Source organism: Haemaphysalis longicornis, unplaced genomic scaffold, assembly GCF_048455015.1.
Source record: "Haemaphysalis longicornis isolate Haplotype H1 unplaced genomic scaffold, Haemaphysalis longicornis Haplotype H1 scaffold_1, whole genome shotgun sequence".
Classification (NCBI taxonomy): Eukaryota; Metazoa; Arthropoda; class Arachnida; order Ixodida; family Ixodidae; genus Haemaphysalis; species Haemaphysalis longicornis.
In genome coordinates, this window is record NW_027526203.1 from 174272542 (window position 1) to 174287835 (window position 15294).

General features: G+C 50.4%; 1 protein-coding gene across 1 annotated transcript; it reads left to right on the forward strand.

Annotated features, from left to right (window-relative positions):
* Positions 1-899: 899 nt before the first annotated feature.
* Positions 900-14039, forward strand: LOC144167319 (uncharacterized). Its single transcript, XM_077696619.1, has 4 exons — positions 900-1052; positions 8660-8845; positions 10569-10658; positions 13850-14039. Exons 1-4 carry the CDS (start codon positions 929-931, stop codon positions 13930-13932), a joined length of 483 nt encoding a protein of 160 aa, XP_077552745.1. The 5' UTR covers positions 900-928; the 3' UTR covers positions 13933-14039.
* Positions 14040-15294: the final 1255 nt, after the last annotated feature.

Genomic DNA, 15294 nt, shown 5'->3' on the forward strand with positions numbered 1-15294 from the left:
TCCCACTGTCATGCGGTAGATTTTACGTGGGGCAGAGCGGACGATGTTTAAATACCCGCCTGACTGAGCACAGGCAGTCACTGAAAAGAACGTCATACTCTCGGCTGGCAGAACATTGTAGCGCCCATGGCTGCTACCCGATATTAAAAGAAGCAGATGTTCTCTCTAGTCATGTTAAGCAGACCTGCCGGGAAATAATCGAAGCGTTCCACATCCGAAGGTTGGGGGACGCATGCGTCAGTAAGCCGTCCATTACGCTTTGTGAAAAGGAATATGGCTTCTTATCTAGCACGTGCTATGATACATGATTGCTGGGCTGGAAATTATTCGGCGTCTTTTGACATTGTGATTGCCCCAGCGGTTATCATTTGTACTAGCTTCACGGGGGCGAGAGTGTGCCCGCTAGGGTTGCTGTTGGGTGTTTTCTCTCCTTCATCTTTTCTTTTCCTTTGAAGCCAAAGTGATAAATTATGCGCTTTCAATGAAAAAAACCAGTTGTGAGTCAGCGCTCGTCTTGTCTACTTCTTACGTCCTCGTCCGTGTTTCAAGATGTCACCTTACCAACTCGCCCAGCTTTCCACCCTTTTACATTCTTTTTGTTTTTTGCTTTCTTTTCTAGTTTTTCAGAAGGGTGAAGGCCCGTGCACGGTGGTCTCTTCGTTTTCACCTCCTTTCTGCACGCGAACGCGAAGACCCACTAAAACGCCCCGACCAACGAGAGGTTAACGGCGCCACTGGGTTATCTCTTGCTCCACCACCAATCAGTGGGTCGGCGGATCATCGGTGTTCCACATACTCCCTCTGTTTTCTCCACTCTGTTCGCGCTGTTCTGCTCTATATACCGACCAGACTGGACTTAAGGGTGCCCTTACTGTTATTGTGTGCTATTTCTTTGTCTTGCTTGCGCGTAGGCGGCGTTCGCCAGAAGATGCAGGTGCAAGGAGAGACACCCCGCCAAGTGAAGCCTCCAGCCAAGGCGTCTGCCGCCGCTGCGTCGGCTCAACCGACACGTGGACGCTTCACCGGTCGCTCATTTTCCCGCAGTGTGCGAGGTAAGAAGGAACAGACCCTAACCGGGAGACATGCAGCAGCGTTATAGGGAAAGATTACAGCAGTGCGTGCAACTCTGCGTGACAAAGGTCTTAGCATTATCAAAGCCCTTCGCTCCAGGGAGTCGAGCAGAGGAGGAACTTTATTTATCCCATCCGTTCTGATTGCGGTCACTCCGGACCAGTGAGCGGATGTCCTCAGTCCAGGACTCCCTGGCTGTAGCCGGCCTTCCGTGCCCTATTCACCAGCCGAAGCTGGGAACAGGGGTCGGAACTGGTCAGCGTCGCCGCCCACTGCGAAGGGGTAGGGTTGGGATTGGGAGGGAGATCTGGGGTGTTATAGTGTTCCTGATGTGGCGCACAAGATGCGTTGAGGTGAGTATTGGGTGGGGAATATTTTGTGCCAGAGCGTGTTGTGGGGGATGGTGTTAGTTTTTGCGAAGTATCACTCCTTCCTCTTTGGTGAGTTGCTTATGTGGGGGAGGAAAATGTTGGCGGTAGTGAAAGAGTATGTAATTGTATGCTAGTATGGGTTTGGGCGTGTTGTGGGCGGAAGTGGTTGGCGTACGGTTGTCTAATCAATGCTGCAAATATTTTCTCCCTGTCAAGTTCCCGCACTATACTAAACTGGACGACTACGATTCGTAAATCAGTTCGCGTTAATGCGTCTTCCCGTCGGCTTTATGTAATTTTATGTAATTATTCCATGACACTGAAATAAGACTACGAGACGAATTGAATTTGAACTGTTTACGCCGAAATTCGAACGAGCGCAGGACTGCAGTGTCCCTGTCTTAGTCAAGAGCTCTTCTATAGAAACAAAATCTGTGAAAGCTAATGGAGGCTGAGAAAACAGACGGCAAGGTGAAGCAGAAAAAAGATGGAACGTAGGGTTTTTGCGTTTTCCACCACCTCCTGAACAACATAACCAAGAAGGACTAATACCCCTATCGCACACCGGTGATCCTCTTGACTGTCTGTATGGCGGCTAAGGCTTATTTTTCCGATCACCCCCCCCCCCCCCCACCCCCGCACGCACAACGAACGCGCGGAGCCCTAACTGTAGCAGACTATAGGAACACGAATGGAGAAGCAGAACTGAAACCACATGTGAGAGTCTAAATACAAGTGCGAAAGAAAAGCATGGTGCGCCTGAAGCGAGAACAGCTACGGAGAAGAATAATCAGTACCGCACGAAAGCGACAACTCGCCGGAGCGCGCGAGCAACGCCGAACGAGTCCCGGTAATGCGGGCAGTAGTAAAGCTTTTATTGAAAACGGGAGACCGCTGGTCTAAACAGGGGGATGGAAAGGGGCATGTAAGGGCATGTCCTTGGTGTGTTAAAGGACGTTTGAATTCAGCCTGCGCCTTGGCTTCGTTGATGATGTCCTCAATGGGAGGAAGGGGAACTATCTGTTCGAGTTTCTGGTTAGGTGTGTGCTTAGGCAAACCACTGATGGTTCGGAGGGTTGCCCTGTGCAGCACATGGAGGGCTCTTGTGTGGCTTTTGTTGAGTTCCTAGGCGAGAGCGCCGTATGTGAGAGTGCTCACTGTGACAACAAATGCCGTGCGTGGGAGAAAACACACAAAATAATAGAGAACTGAAGCGAAAATATAACGCAACTTGCAGCGTTCGTTAGGGACTGTATTGAAGGGGCAGCAGCTCTATTTTAGGGTAAATTCATCACTGGTAAGGCGGATGCGCATTGCAATAGCTTTGCGAATGCTAGTAATACAGCAAGGTTCTTATGGGAAAACTGCAGCTATGCAGTGCGCATGTACTGTTTGTTAATTTTTTCAACCCATTTGGCCAATCAAGCAGATCACGTGAGTCGTGCTTTAGTGATGGAGGCTAGCGTGTGGATACCTTGTTTGCTAACGTTTCTGTCGTGTTGTGTCAGCCGAGGAAACAGCGTGGTGTGTTAGGCAGGCCGACTTACGCACGTTTCGGTTTTTTTTTTTAATTTAATCCACGCTAGAACACTGCACAGGTCACAATTCCTAGGCCCGGCCAGAGCCAAACAAAATTTTTAAATATAAGCCCGAGCCTTGCCCATACACGACAAAATTTATTAAAAGAAACCTGAGCCCCTCGGACTGTTTTCAAATATCAGCCCGCGTTCGGCAGACTATAAACATGAGTCCGAAAAACATTCATGTTTTCAACCTAAAAACATAACCATAAAGCGAGTTACATTTTTAAAACTTGGACCGAGCTTTGTAAATACATATCCGGACACATGAAAAGAATTTCCGGGAATATCAGCAAAATAATTTTTCAGTGGACCTGCAGTGACTTCGCACTTCGACTTTTTTTTCATTTAACCTAATTCAATGAGTAAACTTTTTGGTCGAATTTGCGGTGCACGACTGCCGGACTTCAGACACTGCATGCATGCACCTGGGCCAGCACCGGGCCGAAAAAAATTTGTTGAATGCGTGCCAACTGGCCCGAGCCCTTGCAGTGCACTAAACACACACGATCTGTGTTTAATAACTTCCCTCAAGGCAGCGGAAAGCATCAACATTCACAACCGTAATTATCAGAAAAGCACCATACGGCACACTTTATAGCGCGATCATTTTAAAACTGTACAGTTCATTGGTACGCTGGCCATTCAAAACCATGAAACAATTACGATATTACAAATGCACAAGTTCATAACAAGTGCTGCCCACGTCTTGCGGACGTAAGATATTATGAGACAGTTATGAATTCAACAAATAAAAGATGGCTAAAACAAATCGCAAATATAAAATCTTTGTAGCAATCGCATAAATGTATTAGGGGTACAGTCCCACAACACGCTATTGCACTATCCTTTAAAACTGCATGGGCCATGGCCCTTCGAAAATGAGAGACCGCCGCAAGCATATGCCCTCTCCAAATTACAAACAAAAGAAAGAGCCAAGAACATTTAAACATCAGCGTAGTGCCGGCTAGGCTGCTCTTGTAATTACACACACAAAAATAGTACGTGCAGTGGCTTAAGAAACATGAAAATCGACCGTGAACCACTCAACAGCAGCATAGCGGCAACGCGCGCCGCCTCGAGATCTCCTCGGGCGGGGCACACCAGTGCCACGCGCGGCGGTTGTTAACATGTACGACTTCAAGGGCGCTGTGGGGAGAAGGCGCCGCTTTTAAATGCAGAGCATTTCAGTAACTCACGATGTCACCCGCGTTGACGTCCGTAGTCCGCACGCTCACTGCGCATGCGCGTCGAGTCGAGGAGATAGCGAACACTCTCGCGCATCTCTCGGGAGGAGCATTGGATTGGATTCGATTGGAATTGGCTTGGCTTGGATTGGCTTGGCTTGGCTTGGCTTGGATTGGATTTGGATTGGATTGGATTGGATTAAAGTGGATTGTGTTTGATTGTGTTGCGTCATAGCCGCGGCATGTTGCGTCATAGCCGCGGCAGACGCGCTGGGGCCGGCGCATGTGCATTACTCTCTCTTCCGCGGTTTCCTCTCCGGGCGCGCTGCGCATATAACCAGTGTGCCGTTCTCCGGCGAAGCAACATCCGCGCTTGGCTCAAACACCTAGAAGTCCACGCCGCTTTACAAGTACGCCAACGTCGTCATCGACTGGGACCGGCTTACGCAGTCCCCTCAACGTATATAAGCGGCGGAGCGCGCGTTCGGAATTCAGTCAAGGGCGTCTTTGCTTGGCTTTCGCTTTACGTGACGCTTTGCTTGACTCGAGTAGATGCGACGCATTTACTCGAGTTCCCCCCGTGGGAAGATGCGGGCGTTTTTGTTTTTCCTCAAATGTACCTATAGTTTTCTTTGCGCTAAACAACGGGAATATGTATGACAAGTGCCAGCGTTTCACGAGTTTCGAACGCTTATGGCTATATAAACCGCTTGGCTTTCGAAGCCTCTGGGGTACACCGCGAACAACAGCGTTACCCCGGCACGCCGCCTTGGTGCTCTATATACTTGGGTGGAGCGAGCGAGCTAGGACGACAAGGCGAGCACGTAAAGTGCTCTGCACTTAAAGGAAAGTTCACACAGTAGGGCAACCACTCCCGCTACTTCTGAGTCAAAGCTCGCTGCACGGGCCCCATGTATAAGCGGTGCTGCTGTTGCGGACCAAGGGACCAAGTTAAGGCTGGGGTAATGGCTGAGTTATGCTGTGCTTAGTGCGTGCGTCACTGGGCACGTGACGCGTAGCCGATGGGAAGGAGTTGCACGTGACGGCCCGTGAGGTGAACAGGTGCCGCTGAGCCCCGCAGAACGCTGATTCTGGGGAAGCGGTGGTTAGAAGTGTCGCCACTCTTCATGCCGGACGAAGTATTTCGCGCCGTGTCTTGGGATGGAAAGTGCTTCCACGTCGGATGCAGGGCCAGTTTCTGTATCGGCTGAACGCGGACGGCCGCAGAATTAAAGGGGTCCTGAAATACCCTCCGCCGATGCGTGGATGTACATGTAACCAAATAAAGCAATGTATTAGCAATCTCCTCCCGCAAGAATTTTGTTGAAGCGATTAGTATTAGCTGAGAAATCGTAAATCAAAAACCGCGTATTATCGTCGCGCCGCGTTTCCTCCTCCTTTCAACTTACTCTCCGCTGTTGACGGCGAGAGAGCCTTCCCTCCCATGATGCTGCGCTCCTCGGCGGTGACGTACTTCCGCTATTGCGCTGCTCACACAGCCGTCTGCTACGGGCACGCTTTGTTGACACCATGAATCCCGCTCTCCGCTCAAGGCTGGAAAAGCGAACGAAAAATCTGGCCGCATGTGTGCGGCGGCCTGGCCTTGCCCTTTCGCGGTGTACGTTGCTGCTGAACTTTGCTATCGGCGGCACGCGACTCTTTATCGGCGGCTAACTCACAGCCGCACGGGGAGGATCCTGCGCTCGTTCCCTTGGATGCACAGCGCACTGTTTATCCAAAAAGCGCCGTATCAGATGTGGCCCCGCTGGTGCCGGATCTTATTTTGTGGCGGTGGTAATTCCTGGCGGCGGCATGTGAAAAAGACATTTTAAATCGATACAGAACCCGTGCACAAAACGCCAGTTCAGCTTGGGGCGACGCGTGGTGGAGAGCGGCAACGTTGGCAAAACATGCTCCTCCGCGGCTCTGAGCTTTCTAGCGCTGGAGCGAGCACCATTTCTTTGACAATATCAAACATCGGTTGCCCTGGAAACAAGGCACAAACCGCTCTAGAAGACAGTTACGGTTGCGTGATCTCGGTTCAGCTTGGGGCCTCACCTCGCGGCATATGGGCGCTGCACGCATACTACTCACTCCCATTTGGAAGTGCGAGATGCGTTTGGCATTACAGGAGGCGATGGTGTGTGTGTTGTGGACGCCTTTGTTTCGCGATGAAATGCGACGCTGTGCTTCTGCGGGTGGATAGTGCTTCCCATGGTCTGGATTATCCTTCTCAAGCGGCGTACGACTCAACCTCGCATGGCGTATGTGCAGTGTGCGTGGCTAAAAGCCATCTCGGCTTGTGCGCCAGAGTTAAGTGACTTGCTGTTCGTCCCCGCAAACCGCGCGCGAGGTGAGTGCCGAATTTACGAGGGGCAGGAGGAGGCAACCCATCGTCTGTCAATCGCGGTTCGGACTTGCAACGCATGTTGTGACGTTGTGTTCGTTCGAAACGCATCTCTGGATTGTTTGGAAGTGGAATAAAAGGTATGCGTCAAACCCGGGCATTCGGCTCAGGGCGTTCTCTGCGATTGCAAGAAAGAAGTGCCACGGGGCTTCAACGCTTTCTTTATGGAACGTACTCAAGTAAGAGAATATTCATGTCGTGTTATGGCCTTGTTGCATTCAATACAAACGGTTAAGCGTTTGTTTACACTTGTTTCGTTTGTCGTAAAATGTCCAAGCACTCCGGCACTCCGCTGGCAGATCAGCCGGCGAGCCGACGCTGAGCAGACGACTCATCTCTTTGCCGGAAGTGCGTGAAAAAGCCGCCCAATAGCAGGATGTCTAGCTCATGACGAACATCTGGGAATCGATGATGTAGACATGTGAAGATGGCGGCGTCCAAAAACACGAAGGAAAGGGTGAGAAAAAAGCGACAAACTTTGCAACAAAAGTGTGAGCTTTCCGCTGCGCGTAAAAGAGTAATACTTGGCACAGATGATGTTGAAGACCCAATCTAACGATTGCGCTAGTCAATTTAGTGTGCTCAAAACGCCTTTCAGGGCCCCTTTAAGGCCTTGAGGACGAAGTACAGGAGGCAAATTATTTCCACTACCCAAGTATTCTAGTTCGATGCACCGTCGCTGCAGCATACGGTGGAGGAAGCCGCTTTCCTCGCGCCGTTCGCGATGCATCTCGGGATTGCACCCCGGCGCTCCGTCGACTCGTTCGGTGCGCGGCGGTGCAACCAAAAGTTGCCACGCGGTGGTGTGCCCCGGTTTATCGAGGACACATGGTGCGCACCGGTGCGGTTTGTCGAGTATGAAAAGGCGCACCGGTGGGCCCTGGTGTGCACCGGTGCGGTTTACCGAAGATGCTAAAAGTGCGCGGCCTCCTCGATTAGCGACGGTGCAAAAGGAGGAAGAGGTGACCCGCCGGTATGCAGAAAGAGCAATAAACCCAGTAAGAGCTGTCGAATACACACACGTCAAAAGCACAAGCGAGAGCCGTTTGGGTGCGGTTAGTGATGAGAAGGAACTAAATGAGGCTAAGTGAGCTAAGTGAGCTATATCTGCATCAGATCAACCGATACATTTTTTTTTACTTCGAGAAACTAATCAATATTGGCAAATAAGATGTCGCGCTCTAACAAGCAATAACTACGACGCATGCCATGGGGGACGGAGTGATTAAGAGCACGTTGTGTCATTACGAACGCCGAAAATTCGTAGGCACGAATGTTTTCCACATCCGCCACCGTCAGAAGTACGGTTACTAAGACTAGGAGTCGTTCTTGCGACATCCTACTAGAGAAAGCTTCGTTTCAGCAACTACCGCATCGCGGCCAGGGTAAACGTTAATCACGTGCAATGGGCTTGTGCCTGCGCCAAGTACGTTGCACAGGCACGATGTATACACACACATGCGCTGTGGCTGCTCCGTTAGAACTGGCTACATAGGCATGGTTATTTCGCACTAAGGTACTATCATGAGCAATATGAAAGGGAACACAGGAACGCGTAGAAAACACCCTCAGCTATGAGTGATACGCAGCGGCCGCCGTCGGAAACAAAGTGGAAAGGGGGACGCTGTTCTATTAACTGTTCCCATTCCCGCCGTGCGTCTTATCGGCTGTCGGACGATATATTATCTGCGAAATGACGTAAACTGCTGCTTTGTAGAAATTCCAGCGTGGCCGGAGTGCCAACAGTTAATGGAAGAGCGCCCTCCTTTCCCCATTTGTTTTTCACAGCGCCATCCGCGTATCGCTCCGCGCCTGTTTCGAGGCTTTTTGCCACGCGTTCCTGTGTTCCCTTTCATATTGCTCATAATAGTACACCGAGGAATTTTCCGGAAACTGCTTGACATTATTGCGCACCATGCCGCATACTTTCGTGCATACTGATGAGGTCGGTGATTAAACAATACTGCACGTCGTCAGCGGCGTCTTATATTGTCGCAAGCAGATGTTGATGGAAATCACTAAGTGCGACGTACTGACCCGCAGAAGGCGAGAGCGACAACCTGGACAGCCTCCTGGACAGCTCCGCCGCCATCCAAGCTGACGTCTTCGACTGCCGGGATTCGACCGGACCCGCCAACTCGACCATGGTGGAGGGTGGCGTTCCCATTACCCGAATGCCGCCGCCGTGTTACCCAACCAAGAAGAAATTGCGGCTGTGCGAGGCCGCTGGTAAGGATAAGTGTCGGCTCCCCAACTGCACTCAATTAAGGAGGCACTATTTTAGAAACACTCTTTGCAAGAACACACTTGGCGTCGCCTTCAGACGAACACATTCCCTAACCCCGCTATACTCTACCGAATACACCTTTCATTAAAATGGCCGTGCAGACAAAACATAAGTTTGTTCTATTGGAAAGATTTCGGGTTTTATAGCGCCCCCAGCACTTAAAAAAAAAAAGCTTTATTCACTGAGAAATTAATCAATTTAATATAAAATTTTGCTTCTCTCGCAAAATCGTGTGTTTTCGTAACGTCTACAATGACGTCACAAGAGCAGGTCTTCAAGCGAAGGCTCGGCAGCCGGCTGCGGAGCCTCGTTTGCCATCAGTCCTAGATGGTGCTACCATACTGCACCCGGCCGTTTTCTGCCTTTGCTTTGTTTTTGACCTTATTTGTACCTGGCTTGTTTTTGTTAAGGCAGAAAATAATCGTTTCGTGAAATATGGTGCTCCCTCGACCAGTATGGTCACGTAAGACACCGTCGCTAACCCCAATCAGCCAGTGTCGTCTGAGACAACCCCAAAGCGCCGCACTACATGTGCAGCTGAAACATGCATAGTGCGCGCAGTACCAACAGCAGTGCGCATCGGTACTTTATGTTTACGTGTACTTTTGTAACTTCCACTGCTTCCCCCACCATTCTTACTGATATAAAAAAGAATGTACCCTAAATTTAAGCGCAAATAGCTCGTTCGGCAAGCTTATATATGGCGCAAAATGGGGTGTGGTGTTTGCTTGAATTCTGCGCCAATTTAGCTAGGGATTGCCGGTGATCGAGAGTGGGCTGCGCCGCGGGCACCTTTTGGCTACAGAGACGATAGTGGGGGGTGATTTCACGATATGTAAAAACAGCCTGTCCGCCGCCACCCCTCCCCCCCTACCGAGGTGGCGAGTCTGAGACAGAGGCGGCCTGGTAGCAGAAACTTCGGGCTGCCTCTGGTGCCATGCCTTTCCCAGGGAGGGACGACTGCTTAGGCGTCCATATCACTAACGGGAGTGGGCGGGCGGTATGCGGGGCTTGCGACGTGGTTCTGTTGGCGAAGCGCGGTGATAAATTACCCGATATGCCTGATACTCACGCAATAATAATAATAATAATAATAATAATAATAATAATAATAATAATAATAATAATAATAATAATAAAAACTGTGGTTGATTCCTCTGTCATAGGAGTCGGTAAAGCACTAAAGTGAAATGTGCAGCGAAATCTGCAGCTGAGCATGATTCGCGGGTCGGCGGTTGTCTTGCGGGTGTGCTTCGCGAACGGCGTCCTAATGGCAAGTCGCTTCGGCAAAGGTGTACTGGCATCATTCCCGTGACGAATATGACGTCAGTGAAATCTTGCTGTATCCCGGCATAAAAAAACGTTCGCGTTAACATACAAAACCCAAAAACGAACAACCCTAAGTATAACGTACTCTTTAGTACTATAGGTTGCTGCCCCGCAAGAAGACCCTGTGTGCAGGGGTGCACCCTTCACAGGCCGCTTGCTTCGTTGTACTGGCGTCATTTCCGTGACGGATATGACGTCAGCGAAGTCTTGGTGTATCCGGGAATAAAACACTTTCGGGTTAAGATGTTTTGATCCTGCGGTCTCGCTCTTAGAATTTGATGCTACGGCTACCAACCGTCTAAATTTTGCCTAAGGCGCCACCACACCTCTACGCAGATCCAAGACTCCAGGCCACCAAGCCAGAGCAGAAACAAGAGGACGGCGCCACGCTGACCGAGCTTGAGTGGCCTGACGAGATACCGCCTTGTGAGTACAAATTCTTTGTCGCACATCTCCGGCGATACCCTGAGAAACTTATTATTAATTTGTGTTTTGCTTGCGTCTTTAAACGTGATATTCATATATACAATATTGTACGAAGTCCCGATTTACTGTATGTGCATGTTGGGCGCTTAGTACGCCAGAAGACACCTCCAGTTATAAAATTGACAGGAATTCGCGAATTTGTGCAACTTTTCTACCGTTTGTAAACCTATCATTGCATATGGCTGTGTGAGCTTTTAGTTCCACAGAGCGCAGAAAAAAGAAATATACAAGGGCGAGTTGACCACTTGAAAAAAGATCCCAAGCTCGTAGTCACTCCTTGAAAGAAAAGTGGCAGCAGCTTCGAGCTGTGAGCGCTGAGTTGCGCCTTTCCTGGATTTCGTGAAGGTCATTTTGTTGTTGCGTGTATGCCGGCTGTTTACTGGCAGCCTAGCGCAGCGACTTGCGTTTCTAGACCCAATCCAGTTGTAAAGCTCCGCCTGAAAGCGGCGCGTGAACTCCTGGCCTCCGCGATCAGGTGCCGGCGCATTTTCCTTCACATGAATTCCCTTCAGGTTATGTGCTCTTAGTGGGGTACTACGTTAGAATGTTAGGAATTAAAATGATCTCCTCCGCGTTTTCGCTGTCCCCTGCTCGTCCCAGCTTTCGGCTCTCCGAGAAAAAAATCTGGCTGCATTCACTACAGGCCATAGCCTTCTTTCCCCCTAGCTTCTGTTCTTTCCTTAATTCGTGAGATGACTACTTTTTCTCCCACAGCGACTGCGCGTCAGGTTTCACAACCACAAGTTGGCGAATCAGACCAGGCGTAACTGTTTTGCGCGAACCTTCATTGCATACATCGTGGGAGGCGCGAGAGGGGAAGGGAAGAGTGTGAAGAGGGAGGGCAAGGGGCAGAAACAGTTACGTAGCAGCCGCGGTGGAAGAGTCTTTCGATGACTGTGGTCACAATGCGCCACCACACGGCATTTAGTGCTCCCGGGCGTCTCGGCTCTCCCACGGCTGCATAGCCGAGTCAACCCGGAAGTAGTAAGCGGCTCTAACACCCACAGCAAAAGTGGCCCAAACAGGGCAGTAACCAGAATGCATACCGAAACTGCAACAGGAAAATATAGGGGAAAAAATTAAAACCAGTTCCGTGACTGTGAAATCTGCTGAAACATCGGAGCTGACTTCGGCACGCTGACGCCCACAGCATGCAGCGGCGGGTTCGCTCACAACACCACTCGCATCGGTATGTACGTACTCGAAGCTGACCCACGGAGGTCTGGTAGTTTATCGGTGCAGGTGGATGTGCGCCGCGTGCCGAAATATTGCACTGGACCGCCGTCGAGGCTGTGGCGCCACCTATCGGCCCAGCGGGGTACCTTCGCCTGGCGTGACAAGCATCATCGGCGGACATCGCGAGTCCCTAAACAGCTCCGCTGTTAAAAATTGCAGACGCTTCCCAGTGGGAAATTTCGTGTAAATGCTTATGCCACCTTACTACACACCGAACACCTTAAATTTGATTGATTGTAGGGTTTAACGCGCCGACGCAACTCAGGCGATGAGGCGTGTCGTAGTGGAGGGCTCCGGATTAATTCTGACCACCTGGGGATCTTTAACGTGCGCCGAAATCTCGTACACACAAGCGTTTTTGCTTTTCGCCTCCATCAGAAAAGCGGCCGCCGCGGCCGGGAATCGAACCCGCGACCTCGTGCTCAGCAGCGCAACGCCTTAGCCACTGATCCACCGTGGCGGGTGAACACCTTGAAGTCGGCTTCATTACTGCCCTCATGTATTGATGAGAAAAGAATTTTCTGAGCGCCTAATAAGTAGTCCCATACCGAAATTGGAAGGCCGCCTTTTAATTAGTACCTCCTTAGACCCCATCCGCATCAGGCGATCTATACCTAGCCGCTTGAAAGGCGGCGACATTACTACACACATGGGCATTGCTGGGAAGACATTTTTTGACGGGGCAATAGAAGGACTCTCACACCAACGTACTATCAAGACCGTATACCCACTAAGGCAATGCCGTGGACCAGCTTCAACGAAGTGCACATGGGGCGACCAATCCATGCCACCAACGAAACGAATTCAGCAAAAGACGTCTGTGCTGCGGCTCTACGCAGTGCAGAACGTCGTGCTTACATTGCCTGATGCCACAACGCAGACCGAACTTTTGAGTCAGGCCGAATGCTCCAGCACTCGTTGAAGTGTTACTGTCGGGTGCATAAATTGGTTTAATAGAGTTCCGTGTGGTGAAGCTGAACCATAGTATGTCTTAGATTGTGGCGCCTTTTAATTATTGCCACACTTGTACGCGGCGAACGTGTGACCAATCAAACGTTACGGGCGGAAAGACGGCGTTCCTCATTTAGTCCGCATAGAAATGCTTAAGCATCTAAAACAACATAGCTGACGCCAAACGCCGGCCTCCTTGGTCCTAGCCTAAGTTCTGGCGCTCGAACTCGCAAGTTTCTGAGCACTGCGCCGATTACGCAATTGCACAGGGGAAGCTGACTTAATAAATTCGGCCATTGTTTGTCAATGCGTGGTTTAGAAAATTTCGAATTAGATTTTGCTGCAGAATTCGTAGTATAGTTCACTGAAAATGGGATCCACAAAGAGCAGTTTCGCAGACCTGTGCAGAAGGGTCGTCGGATGGCATGCATATCGCATCTAAAGGTCCAAATTGTTTGCGATGACGAGGAAATGGAAAATTAGTGGGCTCCTTGCAATCGAATGAAAACCTGCTTTCGTCTATTGGCACAATTTAGCCTTCGTGCTTATAACGAGCACCCGCATAGGAGGCAAGTTTGCTCCCATAGAGAGAACGCTATTTTGAAAATCCAGTCCCAGAAAGAAAACGGAGTACTGCTGTCGGCTGTGTTATTCTTACCAAACATGTTATAAAATTTTAGTTCCTGCAAATGAGGCGCGGTTCGGGAGGAAAAATTACTTGAAGATGTGCATTTCTTGCTGCAACACAATGCACAAGTTTGCCCCCTAATTTAGGCCAAAAGGGCGCTTTGCCCTTTGGCTACACACAGACTGCTAGTGTACACTCCCAGCTGCGTCGGCTTCGCTTTTTAGGGCGTGTTGCTCGCCGGGACGTCACGAAGTGAAGTTTTCTTTGTGAGAGTCATTGGATCCAAAACCGGCATTTTGTACTCTGCTCCCTGCAGGTCCGCTCGGCCTCCTGTGGGACCTGCAGCGCGAAGAAATGCGCAAAGCCGGCGTCTCTTGCAGCTGGGAGCTGCAACCATGAAGACGCCCGAGTTGAAGCTGTTGTTTATGTTTGTGAGCCTTGCGAGTTACTCTTGTAATATGATTTGGCAGGGGTGTTGGGCAATTTTCACATAAAGACTGTCTGACCCGCCGACTTGTAGCTTTACTTATTGACTCTCAAACGAGAACTGCGTAATTTGTAAAAAAAAAAAAAATCTTTCTTTACTTGTTCGTGTTTTTCTTTTGAATTGGGTGTTTACACTTGAATGACGTGTCTCAACTGAGCTTCGATGCCGAATCAATTTTGGTTCCAAAATGAAGCCACACAAGCAGTAACAAAACTCATATTTCAAATTCTGCCGCAGTAATTGAATCCGCCGTCCTTTATTAGTGCAAACGATTGAAAAAAATCTTGCTTCTAAACAACAATGCCATATTATGAAATCAGAATTTACTCTTTCTTTACCCAAGAGGGATTGTGGCGCCCCCTCTTGATTATCTTCAGTATAAGCCTGACGTTGATACCGAAAGTACTCAAGAGAGAGCGCGCCGCAGCCCCAACGCTTTGTATATAGTAACGTGTGCCTTTGTGGCGCAGTGGGATAGACATTAGCTTCGTAACGCGAGGGACCCATTCGATCCCGAAAAGGAGGAGCGGTTTTCTTTCCCGAGCCTCTGTTTGGGTGCGTGACCCCGTGACCCCGGACGAGCTACGCCTCGAAGCCGGGCCCCTAAAATTCACCGCACATAATGCCAGACGAGCCAGTAAACAGAACGAGCCGGTGCAGAAAAAAATCTCCCACCTCCCCTCGCGGGAACCCCTATGTAGATGCGACGCATAGGGGGTTCTCGTTGCAGCGTTGGACAGCGGAGGAACGGCGCTGGAACGATGGAGCGGAGCGGCGCAGGCACCGCGTTTTATAGCGCGCATAACGGTGAGGGGACGCGCCGGCGCCAGTGCGTCTGCCGCGGCTATGACGCAACACAATCCAACACAATCCACTTTAATCCAATCCAATCAAAATCCAATCCATGCCAAGCCAAGCCAATCCAATCGAATCAATGCCCTTCGCGAGGGAGTATTTGCTATCGGAGAGGAGAGGGGGTGAGCGGCGGAGAGCGCAGCTCACGCGGCGAGGAGAATGGGGGAGGGGCGGACGCCGACAACAACGCCGACGCCGGATGCAGGGACAAGGCGAGTGAATGAGATGCAGTCGCATCTAAAAGTACGATGACGGTGCAGTTCTGGCGCCTAAGTCGGTAGGCAGCAGACGCGGCCGTCTCGAGTGCACATTACGCCGTCAAGTTAATCACGCTGTCTAGGACGCCTTGGGGCGGGCACGTAACCTTTCCACCGGATAGTGACCTCGACATTGGGAGTCCAACGGCTTTTGTCCCTCAG